The sequence below is a fragment of the Lolium rigidum genome, chromosome 4 (genome assembly GCF_022539505.1).
Source record: "Lolium rigidum isolate FL_2022 chromosome 4, APGP_CSIRO_Lrig_0.1, whole genome shotgun sequence".
Lineage (NCBI taxonomy): Eukaryota > Viridiplantae > Streptophyta > Magnoliopsida > Poales > Poaceae > Lolium > Lolium rigidum.
Window position 1 is genome coordinate 199,487,719 of NC_061511.1, and position 18,982 is coordinate 199,506,700.

Here is an 18,982-nt window from a genome sequence, read left to right on the forward strand (position 1 = left end):
CAGAAGTTCACAAGAAACTGCAGATTTAAGAGTAAAAGATACGGTACAGTAATCAACTGATCGATACATAAACTGCAGACGAGCACCATAACATGCTGTTCGTTTATGTTCAGGACTACCAAGTCTACAACCAGATTAGTTATGTCTGACGCCAAGCATCATTTAAGCTGAAATTGGTACTAACAGAACGATGGCTAAATTGACAGAACAATTCACAAGCTAGATAATCTCATGCACCATTGGGTGAAATCTTATCCGATCAAGACCAGACAAGGGAAAAAAGGCACTGAGGGGCACAAGTTTCAGATCAGATAAACATTCTCTTTTTCAGTTGCTGATGACAACAAGATGGTAACACCAGAACACACGATTACAAGGCAAGAAACATTGAACTTCCTACAACGCAAGCACATCTCCATTACTCAACACCGGCTAAAACAAGAAGCTAACACAGACCGACACACCCCCAGGTATAAGAACGGGAACCATGGTCGCCTAGGCCCTCTCGCCCCTGATGCGGCGCGCGAGCTGGATGTCCTTGGGCATGATGGTGACGCGCTTGGCGTGGATGGCGCAGAGGTTGGTGTCCTCGAACAGCCCGACGAGGTAGGCCTCTGCGGCCTCCTGCAGCGCGGAGACGGCGGAGGACTGGAAGCGGAGGTCGGTCTTGAAGTCCTGGGCGATCTCGCGCACGAGGCGCTGGAAGGGGAGCTTGCGGATGAGCAGCTCGGTGCTCTTCTGGTACTTGCGGATCTCGCGGAGCGCGACGGTGCCCGGGCGGAAGCGGTGCGGCTTCTTCACGCCGCCGGTGGCGGGCGCCGACTTGCGCGCCGCCTTGGTCGCCAGCTGCTTGCGCGGGGCCTTGCCGCCCGTGGACTTCCTCGCCGTCTGCTTCGTGCGGGCCATGGCTTGGTGCGAGTGGTGGGTGAGGAGGAGAGGAGCGGGATTGGGAATTTGCGGGAACTGGATTTGGAGTGAGGAGGAAGAAGGGGATGGGGGCGGTTTAAATAGGTAACTGGCGGCGTGGCGGGAGATTTTTTGGTGATGGTGGCGCCGTTGCCGCGTGTGTTTTGTATTTCGGGATGGAAGATGCGTGAGGAGCGTTGGATGGGTTGGATGTGGACGGTTGAGATTGGGTTTGGTGGGCGTGATCCGTGTGGAGAGGGTTAGTGTGCTCTGGTTGGGCGGAGATGAGTCGAGCCGATCCTGGAGGCGTGCTCTGTTCCTGGACTCCCGTTCCTGCCCGCGTATTATGCAGGCCCGAGGTGCCAAGTGGGATGGCGCGATGATTTGCTACTCGCCGCCAAATACATTTTGATTTTTGAGCGGTCATGCTCGATGCAATCGTTATCTACAGTGTGGAATACTCTCTGTTTCATAAAACTTGCCTGAGATTGACTTCCATGAAACGGAGGGGCTACGATAATTTGCAAAGCGCTTTTGACCGCCCAATCTTTCCTACTACTCCCTTCACCGAAATCACGATACATGCTTTATTTATACAAAATTGATTGGTTAGATTTTGATTTGACAAAGATATGTTTCATGTCGTATAATCGGGAGCAGTTTTATTGTACCCTCAAGTGAGTATATATAGACCGTCTTCACCCCAGTCCAGTGGATTAAGCATCCTGGAGTACCATGGCAAAAATCGGGGAGTACCACGGTTGCAGGGGCGGAATCATAATATGTACAATTATTATTGCAAAAACAGCTGGACTTGAATTAAAACATAACTCAATACTTCCTCCCTGAACCCTAATGGTGCTTGAGGCCTTGGGAGAATTGGAGCAACGACGGGCGAGGTGGCGGCCATAAAATCACTATTCGGGTAGTACCTACTCCGAATTACTTGGGCATAACTGGGACGTGGATGTGTAAGGAGTTGCCAACCTTGCTTCCCAAGAAGTGCTAATTTGAAAAAATATAAATCTCGAAATCCCATACCTCCGGCATTTTTGGGTTTTGCAATTTTGTCCCAGGCAAGCCAGTGCATTGCCTTCTTGTCCAAAGACCCATCCCACCAAAATTTAGCGATCAGGGAAATTATTGTTTCGCATGCTCCTTTTGACAATAACAACACTCCTATACTAAATGTTGGTATAGCCTGGAGTACTGCTTTAATCAAGACCTCCTTCCCTACATACTGACATTAGTCTCACCCTTCCTTGAAATCACGATACATGCTTTACTTATACAATTTTGATTAGTTAGTCTTTTATTCGAAAGATGTTCCATATCGGACTAACTAAGAGCTATCGAATGTTTTGGTGAAATTGGGCAACGTCTTATCCGAAAGCAACATATTGTCCAATGACAACTCCGTAGGACATACAGAGCCATCGGGACAAAACCCACCCCCCCCCCCCACCCCCCTTTCGGCCCTAGTCTTACCGCGCGTCCTATTGTGAGATTCGCTAGCTGGCATCCACTTCCACTCGTACCCTCGCGTCATCGACATTGAGAGGAAGACGAATAAGCTATACAAATCAAATGGAATACAAGGAGCCAATCTCGGAAGCATAATACAAGACCATTTATGTATCACATTTGAGAATAAAAAAAGACTGTGGAAGTACAACCAACATCACAAATATGTTGCACACGATTCATAGTGGGTGAAACGTGTGGGATGAAAGTCCAATACGCTGACGATGTCTCCTTCACCAGTCGTGTGCCACACATTTGTCACGGCCCCAACACATGTGTCACAGTCCCAATATGCATTTCGTGTACGATGTCCCAACGAAGAGGGTGCCTGGCCATGTTGGAAGCTTAGAGCATCTCCACCGACGGTCTCTAAATAGGTACCGATAGGGGCATTGATAGAGCATCCTCTATTTGTGGATGCTGCTCCCACACCGGCGCTCCCCATACGCTAGCCCCGATATATTTTAAAATTTAAAATAATATTTAAAAACTGAAATTCATATGAAATTCATACGAATTTAAACCTAATAAAACTTAAACTTCATCCTAATCTAATGGCCGTCGGTTGGGGCGCGCGACGGGCCTGCCTCATCGTCGTTCTTCGCCTTTGTAGCCTACGTCCGTGCCCGCTTCTCGTCCCTTGCTTCGTATCTGGAGGTGGAGCATGGTGGCCAGCGTCGGAGGAGCTTGCCGGCGGTGCTGTCCCCGCGCTTCCAGCCTTCGCCGAGAAGCCTCGATCTCGGCGCGTCTCGCCTGCTCGCGGGCGAACGCCTCATAATGGAGATGAGCGTTGAGCTCGCAGAGCTTCTGTCGCTTCGCCTCCTCCGTGGCCGCTCGCTGGCGCGAGATCTCGAGGGTGTGCTTGAGGTTTGCGTCGTTGACGAACTCCCGCTCCTCCTCCTTCAACCTCTGGAAGCGTTGCGCGTTCAACGATGCCAGGATCGCCGCCTGCTCCGGGTCGGCGGGGGCCTGCGGTTGCTCGCCCCACTGTGCCGCCTCCTCCGCCGCCTTAGCTTCCGCGTCTGCGACGTAGGCCTCGTGCCACGCCGCGAACCGTGGGTCCTCAGCATCGTCGGAGCTGTACTCCGCGTCGGGTTGCGGCTCCGGTGGTGGTGGAGGCAGCGCGCGGCCGTTGAGGCCAAGCATGGAGTACGTCGTCTTCAGACGACGTGGCATTTTGAGGTGCAGAGGAGAGAATGGAGCGGCAGCGGTGGTGGAGATGAGAGGATAGCACCGCGGTGGTGAACGGCGTACGTACTATATAGCGGTGGCAACTACCCGCATTTATCGCGGCTAGGCGACTGGACGCCGCGTGGCCAGTCGCTGCCCTCGTGGCCGCCTCGGTTTCCGCGCGGGAGACCATTAAACGCCAACGACCAACCTTCCCGCGTCGCGGCCGATGCGAACCGTTGCGTCCTGTCGCTGACAAGGCGCCCCCACCCGCGAAAATCGTCGTGCCGCGAGGCGCCGCCGCTCGCGATTCGCACCCTGCGCGAAGGGACCAGCACGGGGATGCCGGCGATTCTATTGGGTTCGAAAACTAGCCGGCACCGTTTGGGGTGCACCGGTGCGAGCCCAAAAACCACGCCAACCCCTAAAACGCTATCGGGCCACCGGTGGAGATGCTCTTACAAATTCATACTAGATTTAATTGTGCGCCAAGGCGCACGATCCCGTAAAATATGAACCAAACCACAACTTATATAGCAGCGTAAATGAAAATATATTTTGTAGGATTTACAAAACGAATACACCGAAAAAGGATGGAAGACAAGTAAAACTTTGTTATCTATGTTGTTCAAAAGTACCAAGAATATTGTAACGAAGCTCGTGGACAGAAATGGATATGGCTCGGTCCATTAAGCTGGCAAACATGCATGTCTTTGCGGGCTCCCGACTCTCGCACTTGGTAAACGATTTAGAAACCGTCATATTGATCATGCATGAAAATAAGCTGGACTGCAAAATTTGATCTGTTGCAACGACAATATTTTGATGGCCGCTTGGCCTCGACAAAGACATTCAGCATACCGTTGGCATCAATGTCAAAGCAGACACTACTCTGAGGAACGCCCCTGAGTGCAGGTGGGATGCCGGAGAGCTTAAACTTGCCAAGTTTGTTGTTGTACCTGGTCCTTGTCATCTCAGCCTCAAACACCTGGATCAGCACACGGGGATGATTGTCAGAGTATGTGGAAAAGACCTGCTCTTGTCCATCTTTGCATCCCTCAGGCACTTCTCAACACTTCTCAACAGGCTCCATGCACTTCCTGAAGAGGTCCATGTTGAGCTCCTCAAACCTGGACCTGGTGATGGTGGAGTAGTAATCAAATCCCTCAAAGGGTGAGTCGATTTCAACGGTAGTTTGGGTAGTGAAAAAAAGGGTCCTCTTCGCCCTCTCACATGTACGTTGCAGCTGAAATTTGAAAGAATTCACTTGGTCCGGCCAGGATAAGTTGTATTAGATGTGCAAATAAAGTGGTCTTTCACATGATGGGTTGCACGACACCTACCAATGAAAACGAAAAGGAATTAGTGGGGGAACAGATGCAAATAGAAAGTGTTTGAATCAGGTTGTGTAAGACAAGGCTAATAGCTATACAAAGTAAACCTAGTTTCAATCATTAACTCTGTTGTAGCACAAAAGCTTAGCATAGTATCTTCGCAATATTATTTTTTGGAAGCAAGAAAAGAACTATGAATAGCACATGTTAGCGAGACAAAGCAAAGACAAGGCAATATGTTAAAAAAATAGCTGAAGTTCTCATTAAGTGTTATTCTCAACTATGGATCTTTAGTTCTCAACTAAATGCCGGAAAGCTTGGAGATTTTAAAGTATTTTAAATATCCTATCGATGCAAAGGAAGATGTGCTCATACCAAAAAAAAACTAATCACGCTACATATAACCATTCCACTAACTATTGTAGAAACGCCATGTTTTGTTTCTATGCTTGTTTACCCATCAAAACGACCAGCATGTAGATATAAATTAAGTATCTTATTAGGTTGACGAATAATATATTAAGAAGTGGAATGTAATTATTACTTTGATGTCACTACTGTGTAGTAAAAAGCAACCAAATTAGAGAGAAAACTGTGCATGGAGGATGGTATTGTACCAGATGCTTGCTTTGGAATAGTGTTTTGTTTCTCTGCTTTTTTACCCATCAAAACGACCAGTATGTACATCTAAATTAAGTATCTTATTAGGTTGACGAACAATTAAGAAGTGGAATGTAATTATTACTTTGATGTCACTACTGTGTAGTAAAAAACAACCAAATTAGAGAGAAAACTGTGCATGGAGGATGGTACCGGATGCTTGCATTGGAATAGTGCATCATTGACACGTGCCCAGGGATTTACAGAAGACAATCATTTTAAATTTCACTTACTTTCTACAATTTTCTTATGATCTATCATGTTTTAGATAAAAAATCTACACAGAGAGTCTCGGTCAAGATTTACAGGTCAGATTAGTAACAATTCACCGAACAAGCTAATCCAAACGAACGCATTAAATAATTTGACATGGAAAAGATTAGTAGATCTAAAAAAATTGGGAAACCGAGATACCTGATCGGAAGATGCTATTGCATGAGAATGACTGGTTGCTTGAGTATGGAATTTAACACCATTTTCTATAGTAATATTACATGTTGCTTCCAAGGGCGAATATAATTGTATCTCCTAGTGTGATTCTTATTATATATACTTCTAACCTTCGGCTCAACATGACTAGGTTGCTAAGTAAGGAATTATGGATTTTACTGCAATGAGAAGAATTCGAGTGGCTACCAGAAATTTCTCTTATTCGGTTGTAGCAAGTCTTGGAGTTTGACCTGGCAATGTTCCACACGCGAATAATTCCTTGGTTGCTTTTCATTGTCTTTTCCTTCTCATGCTTTCCACTACGGGGCAGGGAATGAGCGGTGAGCTGCGACTTTTATTGTATTTCTACTAATAAAGATCGTAGAATGTAGGACTAAGTGAAAGAATTTCTACGCAAAATTGTTACGTGAAATAACTGAATGTAAATTCATATGCATCGATGCCACAACCAAGTTGATGCATCGATGCCACAACCAAGTTGATGCATCCGAAACTGCTATCTGAATAGTAATACACGGGCATTGCCGGGACACTTGCTTTGTTGGGTAGTTATTTATTTGGTTGCCACAATCGATGCATACGAAGCGATGCACAATCATAGTTATTTATACGGCAAGGGCGTTGTTGTAAGTATGCTATGTCAAGAAAGAGAGATACTTACAACAACGCCTTTGCTCTCCATGCTTTTCATCGTACGAGTTAGTTAAAAATTCACCACCAATTGGAGAAGTTGCAACAAAGCGGCAAAAGAAAAGAAGTTAGCCAATGATAGAAAAAAAGGATTCAGAAGAGGCAAGGCAATCGCGGTGTCAGCATATACCAGGGACCATATAATACAACTTGACATCTTAATTTATCAAACGTTGTAGCAGCTTGGCATAAATAAATTTTCAAGTGAAATCTACAAAGTAAAAATGGGAAAATCACTATTAGATACGAGCAAGTACACTGACAGCCGAATCAATAGTTATGTTAAGATACTTGGAAGGACTGCTTGTTATTCAACATGTAAAGAGGATATGAATAAGTTTCAGCTCGGACATTACCAAATTTTCTTTTACAACATCTTAGCACCATTATCCATCCTCAATACATTCAACATAAATCATCGATTCGCTCATCAAGATGCAGTGCAGCTATGCATTTCATATTGCTGAAAAGTACCAGGTTCATCCAAATAGATTACCTGACAGTAATTTGTGCACACATATTCTAAACGCCCCTGCCCTGTTCTTGATCAACACAACAAACAACTGCACTTATCTGGTACTTCTCAAGGCATCGAGATGCACTGTACAAGGGCTTCAAATCTGAGAAATATTATCGATGTGTCCCAAACAATCACTCACAAATATATTTTTCTGGGAATTTACTCAGACATTTCATCAATGATAGCTTGCAATGCAATTCACATAATAAAGAGAAGCATATATCGTACATGAAAATCAAATACCTGAGAGGGGTAAATATTGTACATCTAATTGATAGCAGAGCATAAAAATGCATTCATCTTTCCTGCAGGTTGCTTGGATATTTATCGAACACCTTATAGGCATAGATGTAAAACCATCTGTACAAATAAAGATGAGAAATTGTGAGGAGTGAAAAAGAGAGGGTAGGAGGAAAATTAGGACAAAAGAAATCTAAAGGGAAGCTGCAGAAAAAAGTGGCTACAATCAATTAGATCCAGTGGTGATATATAAAGCTACAAATCAGAGATGCGGAGGGAGGACGTACCTTTAGGGCAGATTCCCAGCTCATGGAGGGCCTCAAGGACGGTGCAACGGAGGAAGCAGCGGGTGTACTTGCCGTCCTCGCGCTTGTCGAGGACGGCCTTGGTGGCCTCGCGCCAGAGAACCTAAACAATCAAAACATCATGCTCTTGAACAATATACATAAGAGAAATACCCAACTATGCAAGGAAAAGGCAAGGAACCAATGAGAGAAAAGAAGACCAGCCTCTGTAATTTGTTGTTCGCACCGTGGACATCTTCTTACTCCGGGAGTCACCAACACACTATTCCTCCCTGAGTTGCTGCACAGGTAGATGCCATAGATCAGATCAGATCAGTTTTGAATGGTAGTACACTGGACATGAATGCTATCCTACATTCCTACCTCGAATTTCCAACAAATTCCCATGGAACGTCTCTTCTCCAAACACAAGATTTTTCTTCTTTTCCTACCGCATAATTTCCCAACTGGCTAAACAAAAAGAGATGGGGAATTAGGGGTTTGTGCATAAGCGATGTGACCAAATTGAAGAAATCAAACAAAAATCACTGCATACAGGACCCAATCTCTCTACGGAGTTGATTTACCAAATACGGGGTAGAACAAAAATATCCTTTTTGCAGAAGAATTGCTCAAACCCTAAAACATATTACTCAACCAAATAAATTTAGGTGAGCTCAGGGGGAGACCTACGATAGAAGTAATGTCGTACCTTGCAGAAAGAGCTAGAAATCGGCGGCATCTACGACAGGATTGACAGGGCAACCAGGGACATGGGGTCTCCCGCGAAGAACTCCACCGGCCTGCACCTCAGCTATGACACCTTGTGCAGCTCCACCACGCACAGGGACTGCAGACCTGCTGCTGAACCGAGAGAGAGAGAGACGCGCGAGGCGGAGCTCGAGGAGGAAGGCAGGCATGAGCTATTGGGGGAGGAGATTGTCACGGGATTGGAAGAGGAGGTGCAGGAGGGGATTGGGGAGGAGGTGCTCGGGAGGGATTGGCGGCCGGCGAGGCGGGAGCGCCAGAGGCATCTCATGCGGAGGCGCGCCGAAGAAAGCAGGCAGCGGCGACGGGAGGAGGCGCGGTTGGGATCGACTTGGGGGCGGATGAGGTGCGACTGGGGGAGGAGGAGGCCAGCCGATCGGGAGCCGCGCCTCCTCCTCCGCCGCCGTCGCGGCCGCCATGGGGACGAGGGGGTCGGATGGCTGGTTTCCCTGGAGCCTGCGGGCGCGGAGCGGGGGCGCGGAGGGCGGGCGCGGAGCGGAGGCGGCGGCTGGAGGAAGGGGAGACGGGCGAGAGATCGGGCCGAGCGGGCCTTTTCACGACCCATGGATAAAAAGTGGGTCTGTGGGAGGGCCTCAGCGCCCTGAACGGAACGACGGCTGAGATCGTGCCACGTCAGCTCGATCGGACGGCCGAAAATCCAAAGCGCTGTGAGAGCTCCATGGGGGTGCAGCAATCATACCGTGAGATTCCAAACAATTGATAATGGCATGCACATTGCTCCGTCTACAAACCATCGCTTGTTTTAATGATGATTGGATAGTTCCTAACACGAGAAGATACATATAAGTCTCTAAATCTTGTATCGTGACAATATCATCCACTAGTCTTCTAAGAGACATTTACCTTTCCAGATCCATTGTTGAATAGAAATATAAATCGGTTTCCCATGTTGCAGAGAAATGTTGGATTCGGTATATTTTGCGGGATCTTCATTGGTCGATGGCAAAATCAACTCTTTTATACATCAATAATGTGTCTCTAATGTGCGTAACTGGAAACACGGTGCAACACACGAAAACCAACCGAGTAACCGACCGGGCATCTCCTCCTCGCGTCGCCCCCTCCTGGCGACCGGGGAGGCGAAACCCTAAAGCGTGCCGCCGCCGCCCCCCTCCCCTCCTCTCTCCCGTCTCCGCCGCTCCCAGAGGCGCTGCCGGGCTCAGCCTGCAACGCCGGTGAAGGGGGCGGTGGGGATCTGAGCTCTCGGCTCCCCCCGCGGTGGCTAGGTGGAGGATCTCCGTGGCGGGCTCGCCATGACCTTGGAGGCGGCGCGACGGGCTCTCCTCTCCAACGGCCGGCCTCTGGCTCGGCGGATGGCGCGGAAGAGCTGGTCCAGCGGCTCCCTCGGTGGGGGCTCGGGACTGCGAGGCGGCGGCCTTGCTCGGTGAGGCGCCACCGGCTTCGACGGCGAGCGGTGGGCGCGGATGCGGTCCGGCATCTCGGCCGCGTGGGCGGCGAGGTTCCGGCGGACGGCGGTCGTGGCGCGGGGCTGCTTCGGTGGCCGGCGGCGCCAGATCTGAAGTATCCTCTCAACTGCACATAGGCGCTTCCCACCACGCTGGATCTGGAACTCGTGGGCCTTGTGCCGCTAGTTCCATGGCTGGAGGTGGTGCTGGTGGCAGGAAGTGGAGTCCGGGAGAAATCCCTTTGCCGGTCTCGGCTGCGACGGCGGCGACGCCCGAGTGGCGCCGTTTTCCTCCTTGGTGGCGACGTCGAGGTACTCCCTTCCCTTCACCCCACCCATGTTGCGCTCCCGGGGTGAAAACCCTAACTTTGTTGCGTGGCGGCGGCGCCACGGGCGTCGTGTCCTCCCTGGAGGCGCTGCTGTTGGGACCTTTCGGGGTGTGCGGTTGCTGCCTTCGTGCAGTTGGGTGGTGGCGGTGTTGCTCCGCGACACTGTTCTTCTAGATCAACGACCAAGTCCGCGGCTTCGGCTCTGCGTGAGTGAACCCTTGGCGGGCGGCATGGCTTCGCAAGGTGAGCTCGGGCTGCGAGTTTTGGGGCTCTGTTCTTGCCCTAGGTTTAGGCTTGGTTCCTGCTATGTGCTCTGCTCAAGGGGAGCGTTTCCATTGCCGGCGGTTCGGCGTCCTTTCGAGCCAGGACGAGGGGGTAGGGACCCTCTCCGGCAATGGAGGAGTACTGCCAGACGACAGATAGATCAGGGGGCAAGCGGGTCTCCGCTGCTTCGCTTTCGATGCTTCTACCTCGCTTCACCTCCATCGCTCACGGGTGCTTCGTTCTTGCTTGAGGACATCGAGGACTTCAGCTGGGTTTCTTGTTTTTGTGTTTGCTGTAGTTCTGGATGTTGTAAGCTGTTCTCAGCATTCTTGTATCATCAGCCGTTTGGGCTTTATTAATTTAAAGCCGGGCACTTTGTGCCTTATGTTTAAAAAAAACACACGAAAACCAAGCATATGGGGATTGATACCAATTTCCCATGGGACGAGGTGCACATTCATGAACTATCGATTCTGCATTTTCCCTTCTCTTCTCTATTTGTAGATATCTTTTTAAATGGTTGCCTATGATAATTTTTAGCAAATATCATTCGATTCTTGAACCACATATCAAAATCTAGCTAGGAATCACAAGAGTATGGAGGCAAGGAAAATAAATCACGCAAACCATTTAATTTGTTATGTATAATCTGACTTGGTGTTGTAAAGTTATGAAGTACAATACAAGATAATCTGACTTGGTTTTGTAAAGTTACGAAGTACCAGGGAAGATGTATCTTTATATTGCACCTCTAATGGTTTAAAGATATATACATGTAGTAATTTGAAATAGCGCGACATAGAAAGTAAACATGTATGATAGTCATCTTGAGGCTTTCTCCATATGAGTTTTAAAGATTATGACATGTGTTAGCATTTGGAAAACTTTTGCGTATAGTGGATCGGTCATGAGACTAAACATTGATTAAATTAAATAGCATTGCATGTCTTACAGCATATGTATTATTTTACTATTTGCATTTTGTTTCTAATTATATTTCAGTGTATGGAATATTTTTTCGAATTTCCTTTTGCATCTTTATCGTACATAACTACACTCACTCAACTTGAGAGTGTGTGGGCTAATCAATTAAGTTCGGGCAATCTCTTGCATACATGTGCTGTTTGTAGAGCCAAATAAAATAATAACATTTTCCGAGAACTCGCATTCATAGGTCATACATAGTATTATTTAGAGGTCTATTTCTCATCAAAATTATTTTTCCTTGCGTTAACAACATAAAATTATGATGAAATATTCTAGCATGTTTCTATATATCTAAGTATTCTGGTACAATGGCCCAATATCTAAATCGTGTGTAAGATACAACACCTACGTTTATAGTCATGTTTATGTGATCAAACAAGAATAAAATATCGTCTTAGTTTTTTGCACGTGAAGAAAATATCTTCTTAAAATGTGCAAAAGATGGAATAATCTAGAAAAAGTAGCATTTGAAGTTTCGAAAGAAAATTCACCACTGATTTGTATGAGACTGATGCTACCTCTTCCAGCTGCAACGGTGCAAGTGTCCTCTGAATGCAAAGGCAAAGAGGAAAAAAACGATATTGCAAGGGATGGTCTCCCATCCGTCGCACATAATGGGCGCGTTTGGTAGCTTGGGCGTCCCTTGGCTCGCATTGGGCCAGCCAATTTCAGCATGTTTGGTTACCTTGCCTCGCTCGCGTTCTTGCACGAACCGGTTCTCAAAATACCCTCGGACCAAGCACTGGAGGAACGCCAAGTTCGGCCGTTTCTAGCGTGCCACCCCCGTTTCCGCACAACTGGACAACGCCACGTTCCCGCAGAGCCACCGTGGAAGATGGCGCGAGCTCGCGCGGGATGGCGAAATCTCGGCGGGATAAATTCGTTCACCGCGCTTGAATTTTCGCCGCCATGTATAGGGGGCGGCGCTCTCACCGTCAAATCCAAATCCCTCATTTCCCCCCATCTCGAGCTCATCCACCCTTCCCGATCTACCTACATGTCCGGCTATTCCTCACCCACACGACCGGCGAGGCTTGCGGCGGCGACGCAGGCTGAGGGGGTGGCTACTGGCTCGGATGGTCATCTTCTTCCTCTGTGTCGATGACTTCGTTTGTGGTAAGCTTCTGCAAACCCTGTCCTTAGATCTAGATCTTTTGGGTACACAAGGGGGGTCTGAATGAATCTATTGTAGGACATTCCTTCGTCGCCAATCGAGGTTGTGGAAGTTGTCTAGGTTGCATTTGACTCTACCATGGGGACCATTGTCATTATTACATCTGACTCTTCCATTGGACGGTGGTGTTGCCTGCATCTTCGCCAGGGTCCTCTGCTTCCCCGACCTCGGTGCTGCGTGTGGCTCCTTTGACTGTAATGCCGCTCTTACTTATCTCATTGTTCATTAATGTGGTACTGGTAGTGGTAGTTCATTGATGTGGTACTGCTTAAGGATGTGGATGTTCTTGTGGTAGTTCATTGATCTGCTAGTGTTTGTCATGTAGGCGATCATACCATTGGGCTCCCCTGATCTGTCTGCTCCTACTGTGAATGCTCATCCATGTCTGGTTGCAAGCAAACCTGCCATGGTTTGAAAACCTAAGCTATCTGAGTTTGTGCTCAACCGGTTGGTTCAGCTCATTCGTAGCGGCGTCTGTCTCAACATGGGATTCAAAGAGCATCAGATGAAGAATGTAGCAACTGATGTTCTTGAATTCGCTGGCATACATGTGATCACTCTTCAGCTCTACAACCACATCAAAAACTGGAGGACGAAGTGGAGCGTCATAGTGAAGATGAAATCCGATCGCATTCTGGACTGGAGCGAAGATGGCTGCTGCTTCTATGCCGGTGATGAAGAGACGGCGGAAGAGTACATTCAGGTACGAAGCCATATTGAGTTCCTTCATATATCTGAAGTATGTCAATGTCGTCCGCACTAACAGTTGTTCCTTGTGGATTGCAGCGCTACCCGAGGCATCGTCAGTACGTCGGCACCCCGATCATGAATTATGCTTAGATGAATATGATCTTCACGCCCCGGTTTGTTGCAAGGCACAGCTATTCCAACCTAACTTGATGATCAGGGCTATCGAATTCATTGTAGACAACGAAGCACAGTATGCCGAGTACCGTAAGCTACAGCTAACGGAGAGGAGGACCTAGCTTGGGACCTAGCTCCGCAAGCAGTTTCCTGCTTAGTGCTTCTGCTTCGTTCGTCATGATCTGCTGATTTTGGGAGGTGATCTTCTATCCCTCCATTAGCTAGGACTTGCTACAACCTGATTCCCGATCTGTAACATTAAACTTGTTCGAGGTGGTATTATACTAACCCCTCGTATGATGAAACTGTGATGCATCACGAAGTATAGTTGCCTCGCTCGTGATGCATCGCCCACTAAGTAGTTGTTGTGTATTACCAACACATTTTGTAATAAACTGAATCTGATGTGTTCTTCAGTTTGCAGTGTTGTGTCTCACCACTCTAAGGGAAGGGGTTACCACAACACGCTCCTATCTGCAACCAAACAAGTTGTTGGTTGTACGAGTAGGGAAGAAAGTAGTCTGTGCAGGCACCCAAACAATGGAGCCTGGCTTTCCTCTCTGATGTCTACGGGTGCTTCTATTCTTGTAGACAGTGTTGGGCCTCCAAGAGCAGAGGTTTGTAGAACAGCAGCAAGTTTCCCTTAAGTGGATCACCCAAGGTTTATCGAACTCCGGGAGGAAGAGGTCAAAGATATCCCTCTCAAGCAACCTTGCAACCACAAAGCAAGAAGTCTCTTGTGTCCCCAACACACCTAATAGGTGCACTAGTTCGGCGAAGAGATAGTGAAATACATGTGGTATGAATAAGTATGAGCAGTAGTAACGGCGCCAGAAAAGTGCTTGCTGGCGTGTGGTTGATGGTGGTAATATTGCAGGAAGTACGGATGCAGTAAAACAAGTAAACAAGCAGCGGTAGCGTATTTAGGAACAAGGCCTAGGGATCATACTTTCACTAGTGGACACTCTCAACTTTGATCACATAACAGAATAAATAAATAGATGCTAGACTCTACACTCTCTTGTTGGATGATGAACACCACTAACCGTGTAGGATTACACGAACCCTCAATGCCGGAGTTAACAAGCTCCACAATATTCGATGTTCATATTTAAATAACCTTAGAGTGCACTGACAGATCAACATAACCAAACCAAGTACTAACATAGCATGCACACTTGTCACCTTCACGCTACGAAAGGAGGCATACATCACATCAATACCATCATAGCAATAGTTAACTTCATAATCTACAAGAGATCACAATCATAGCCTACGCCAAGTACTACACGATGCACACACCGTCACCATTACACCGTGCAGGAGGAATAAACTACTTTAATAACATCACTAGAGTAGCACACGGATAAATTGTGATACAAAACACATTGCAATCATAAAGGGATATAAATAAGCACTTCACTATGCCATTCATAACAGGTGAATAAGTATTCTGTGAAATATAGCCTAAGAGACCCACACGGTGCACACACTGTCACCTTTACACACGTGGGACAAGGAGTCTCCGGAGATCACATAAGTAAAACCCACTTGACTAGCATAATGACATCTAGATTACAAGCATCATCATATGAATCTCAATCATGTAAGGCAGCTCATGAGATTATTGTATTGAAGTACATAGGAGAGATATTAACCACATAGCTACCGGTACAGCCCCGAGCCTCGATGGAGAACTACTCCCTCCTCATGGGAGACGAGCAGCGTTGATGAAGATGGCGGTGGTGTCGATGGAGGAGCCTTCCGGGGCACTTCCCCGTCCCGGCGGCGTGCCGGAACAGAGACTCCTGTCCCCCAGATCTTGGCTTCGCGATGGCGGCGGCTCTGGAAGGTTTTCTCTGGTTTCGTCGAACGTGATAGGGTTTTCGTGACGGAGGCTTTAAGTAGGCGGAAGGGCAGCCTCGGAGGGGGCCTGGTGGGACCACACACTAGGCCGGCGCGGCCAGGGCTTGGGCCGCGCCGCCCTACTGTGTCCCCACCTCGTGGCCCCACTTCGTTTCCCCTTCGGACTTCTGGAAGCTTCGTGGAAAAATAGGACCATGGGCGTTGATTTCGTCCAATTCCGAGAATATTTTCTTACTAGGATTTCTCGAAACCAAAAACAGCGAAAACAACGAATCGGCCCTTCGGCATCTCGTCAATAGGTTAGTTCCGGAAAACGCATAAATATGACATAAAGTATGCATAAAACATGTAGATATCATCAATAATGTGGCATGGAACATAAGAAATTATCGATACGTCGGAGACGTATCAGCATCCCCAAGCTTAGTTCCTGCTCGTCTCGAGCAGGTAAACGATAACAAAGATAATTTCTGGAGTGACATGCCATCATAACCTTGATCATACTATTGTAAGCATATGTAATGAATGCAGCGATCAAAACAATGGTAATGACATGAGTAAACAAATGAATCATAAAGCAAAGACTTTTCATGAATAGTACTTTCAAGACAAGCATCAATAAGTCTTGCATAAGAGTTAACTCATAAAGCAATAAATCAAAGTAAAGGTATTGAAGCAACACAAAGGAAGATTAAGTTTCAGCGGTTGTTTTCAAATTGTAACATGTATATCTCATGGATATTGTCAATGTAAAGTAATATAACAAGTGCAATATGCAAGTATGTAGGAATCAATGCACAGTTCACACAAGTGTTTGCTTCTTGAGGTGGAGAGAGATAGGTGAACTGACTCAACATAAAAGGTAAAAGAATGGCCCTTCGCAGAGGGAAGCATTGATTGCTATATTTGTGCTAGAGCTTTGGTTTTGAAAACAAGAAACAATTTTGTCAACGGTAGTAATAAAGCATATGTGTTATGTAAATTATATCTTACAAGTTGCAAGCCTCATGCATAGTATACTAATAGTGCCCGCACCTTGTCCTAATTAGCTTGGATTACCGGGATTATCATCGCAATACACATGTTTTAACCAAGTGTCACAAAGGGGTACCTCTATGCCGCCTGTACAAAGGTCTAAGGAGAAGGCTCGCATTGGATTTCTCGCTTTTGATTATTCTCAACTTAGACATCCATACCGGGACAACATAGACAACAGATAATGGACTCCTCTTTAATGCATAAGCATGTAGCAACAATTAATGTTCTCATATGAGATTGAGGATATATGTCCAAAACTGAAACTTCCACCATGGATCATGGCTTTAGTTAGCGGCCCAATGTTCTTCTCTAACATTATGCATGCTCTAACCATTAAATGAGTGGTAAATCTCCCTTACTTCAGACAAGACGGACATGCATAGCAACTCACATGATATTCAACAAAGAGTAGTTGATGGCGTCCCCGGGAACATGGTTATCGCACAACAAGCAACTTAATAAGAGATAAAGTGCATAAGTACATATTCAATACCACAATAGTTTTTAAGCTATTTGTCCCATGAGTTATATATTGCAAAGGTAAAGAATGGAAATTTTAAAGGTAGCACTCAAGCAATTTACTTTGGAATGGTGGAGAAATACCATGTAGTAGGTAGGTATGGTGGACACAAATGGCATAGTGGTTGGCTCAAGGATTTTGGATGCATGAGAAGTATTCCCTCTCGATACAAGGTTTAGGCTAGCAAAGTTATTTGAAACAAACACAAGGATGAACCGGTGCAGCAAAACTCACATAAAAGACATATTGTAAACATTATAAGACTCTACATCGTCTTCCTTGTTGTTCAAACTCAATACTAGAAATTATCTAGACTTTAGAGAGACCAAATATGCAAACCAAATTTTAGCAAGCTCTTTGTATTTCTTCATTAATGGGTGCAAAGTATATGATGCAAGAGCTTAAACATGAGCACAACAATTGCCAAGTATCAAATTATTCAAGACATTTTAGAATTACTACATGTAGCATTTCCCGATTCCAACCATATAACAATTTAACGAAGAAGATTCAACCTTCGCCATGAATACTATGAGTAAAGCCTAATGACATATTTGTCCATATGCAACAGCGGAGCGTGTCTCTCTCCCACACAATGAATGCTAGGATCCATTTTATTCAAACAAAAACAAAAACAAAAACAAACCGACGCTCCAAGCAAAGCACATAAGATGTGATGGAATAAAAATATAGTTTCGGGGGAGGAACTCGATAATGTTGTCGATGAAGAAGGGGATGTCTTGGGCATCCCCAAGCTTAGACGCTTGAGTCTTCTTAAAATATGCAGGGGTGAACCACCGGGGCATCCCCAAGCTTAGAGCTTTCACTCTCCTTGATCATATTGTATCATCTCCCTCTCTTGATCCTTGAAAACTTCCTCCACACAAAACTCGAAACAACTCATTAGAGGGTTAGTGCATAATAAAAATTCACATGTTCAGAGGTGACATAATCATTCTTAACACTTCCGGACATTGCACAAAGCTACTTGGACATTAATGGTACAAAGAAATTCATCCATCATAGCAAAAGAGGCAATGCGAAATAAAAGGAAGAATCTGTCAAAACAGAACAGTCCGTAAAGACGGATTTTATTGAGGCACCAGACTTGCTCAAATGAAAATGCTCAAATTGAATGAAAGTTGCGTACATATCTGGGGATCACGCACGTAAATTGGCATATTTTTCTGAGCTACCTACAGAGAGACAGGTCGAAATTCATGACAGCAAAGAAATCTATTTCTGCGCAGTAATCCAAATCTAGTATGAACCTTACTATCAAAGACTTTACTTGGCACAACAATGCGATAAAAATAAGGTAAGGAGAGGTTGCTACAGTAGTAACAACTTCCAAGACTCAAATATAAAACAAAGTTACTGTAGCAAAATAAACACATGGGTTATCTCCCAAGAAGTTCTTTCTTTATAGCCATTAAGATGGGCTCAGCAGTTTTAATGTTGCACTCGCAAGAGATAGTATTTGAAGCAAAAGAGAGCATCAAGAGGCAAATTCAAAACAAATTTAAGCCTAACATGCTTCCTATGAAAAGAAATCTTGTAAATAAACAAATTCATGAAGCATGATGCAACAAGCATAGAAAGATAAAACAAGTGTAGCTTCGAAAATTTCAGCATATAGAGAGGCATTTTAGTAACATGAAAATTTCTACAACCATATTTTCCTCTCTCATAATAACTTTCAGTAGCATCATGAGCAAACTCAACAATATAACTATCACATAAAGCATTCTTATCATGAGTCTCATGCATAAAATTATTACTCTCCACATAAGCATAATCAATTTTATTAGTAATAGTGGGAGCAAATTCAACAAAGTAGCTATCATTATTATTTTCATCATCAAATATAGGAGGCATATTGTAATCATAATCAAATTTATCCTCCATAACAGAGCGGTACTAAAAGACTACTATCATTATAATCATCATAAATAGGAGGCAAAGTAT

At 45.8% G+C, this 18,982-nt stretch overlaps 1 protein-coding gene across 1 annotated transcript; it reads right to left on the reverse strand.

Moving 5' to 3' along the window:
• Positions 1 to 495: 495 nt before the first annotated feature.
• Positions 496 to 8,435, reverse strand: LOC124706843 (histone H3.2). The gene is made up of 2 exons (XM_047238511.1): positions 8,417 to 8,435; positions 496 to 908 (listed from the first exon to the last, which is right to left on the reverse strand). Exon 2 carries the CDS (start codon positions 904 to 906, stop codon positions 496 to 498), a length of 411 nt encoding a protein of 136 aa, XP_047094467.1. The 5' UTR covers positions 907 to 908; positions 8,417 to 8,435.
• Between the last annotated feature and the right edge of the window lie 10,547 nt (positions 8,436 to 18,982).

What these genes read in the sequence shown, in the direction of transcription:
- LOC124706843 (XM_047238511.1), bottom strand. Translation starts at nt 906, where the DNA reads ATGGCCCGCACGAAGCAGACGGCGAGGAAGTCCACGGGCGGCAAGGCC.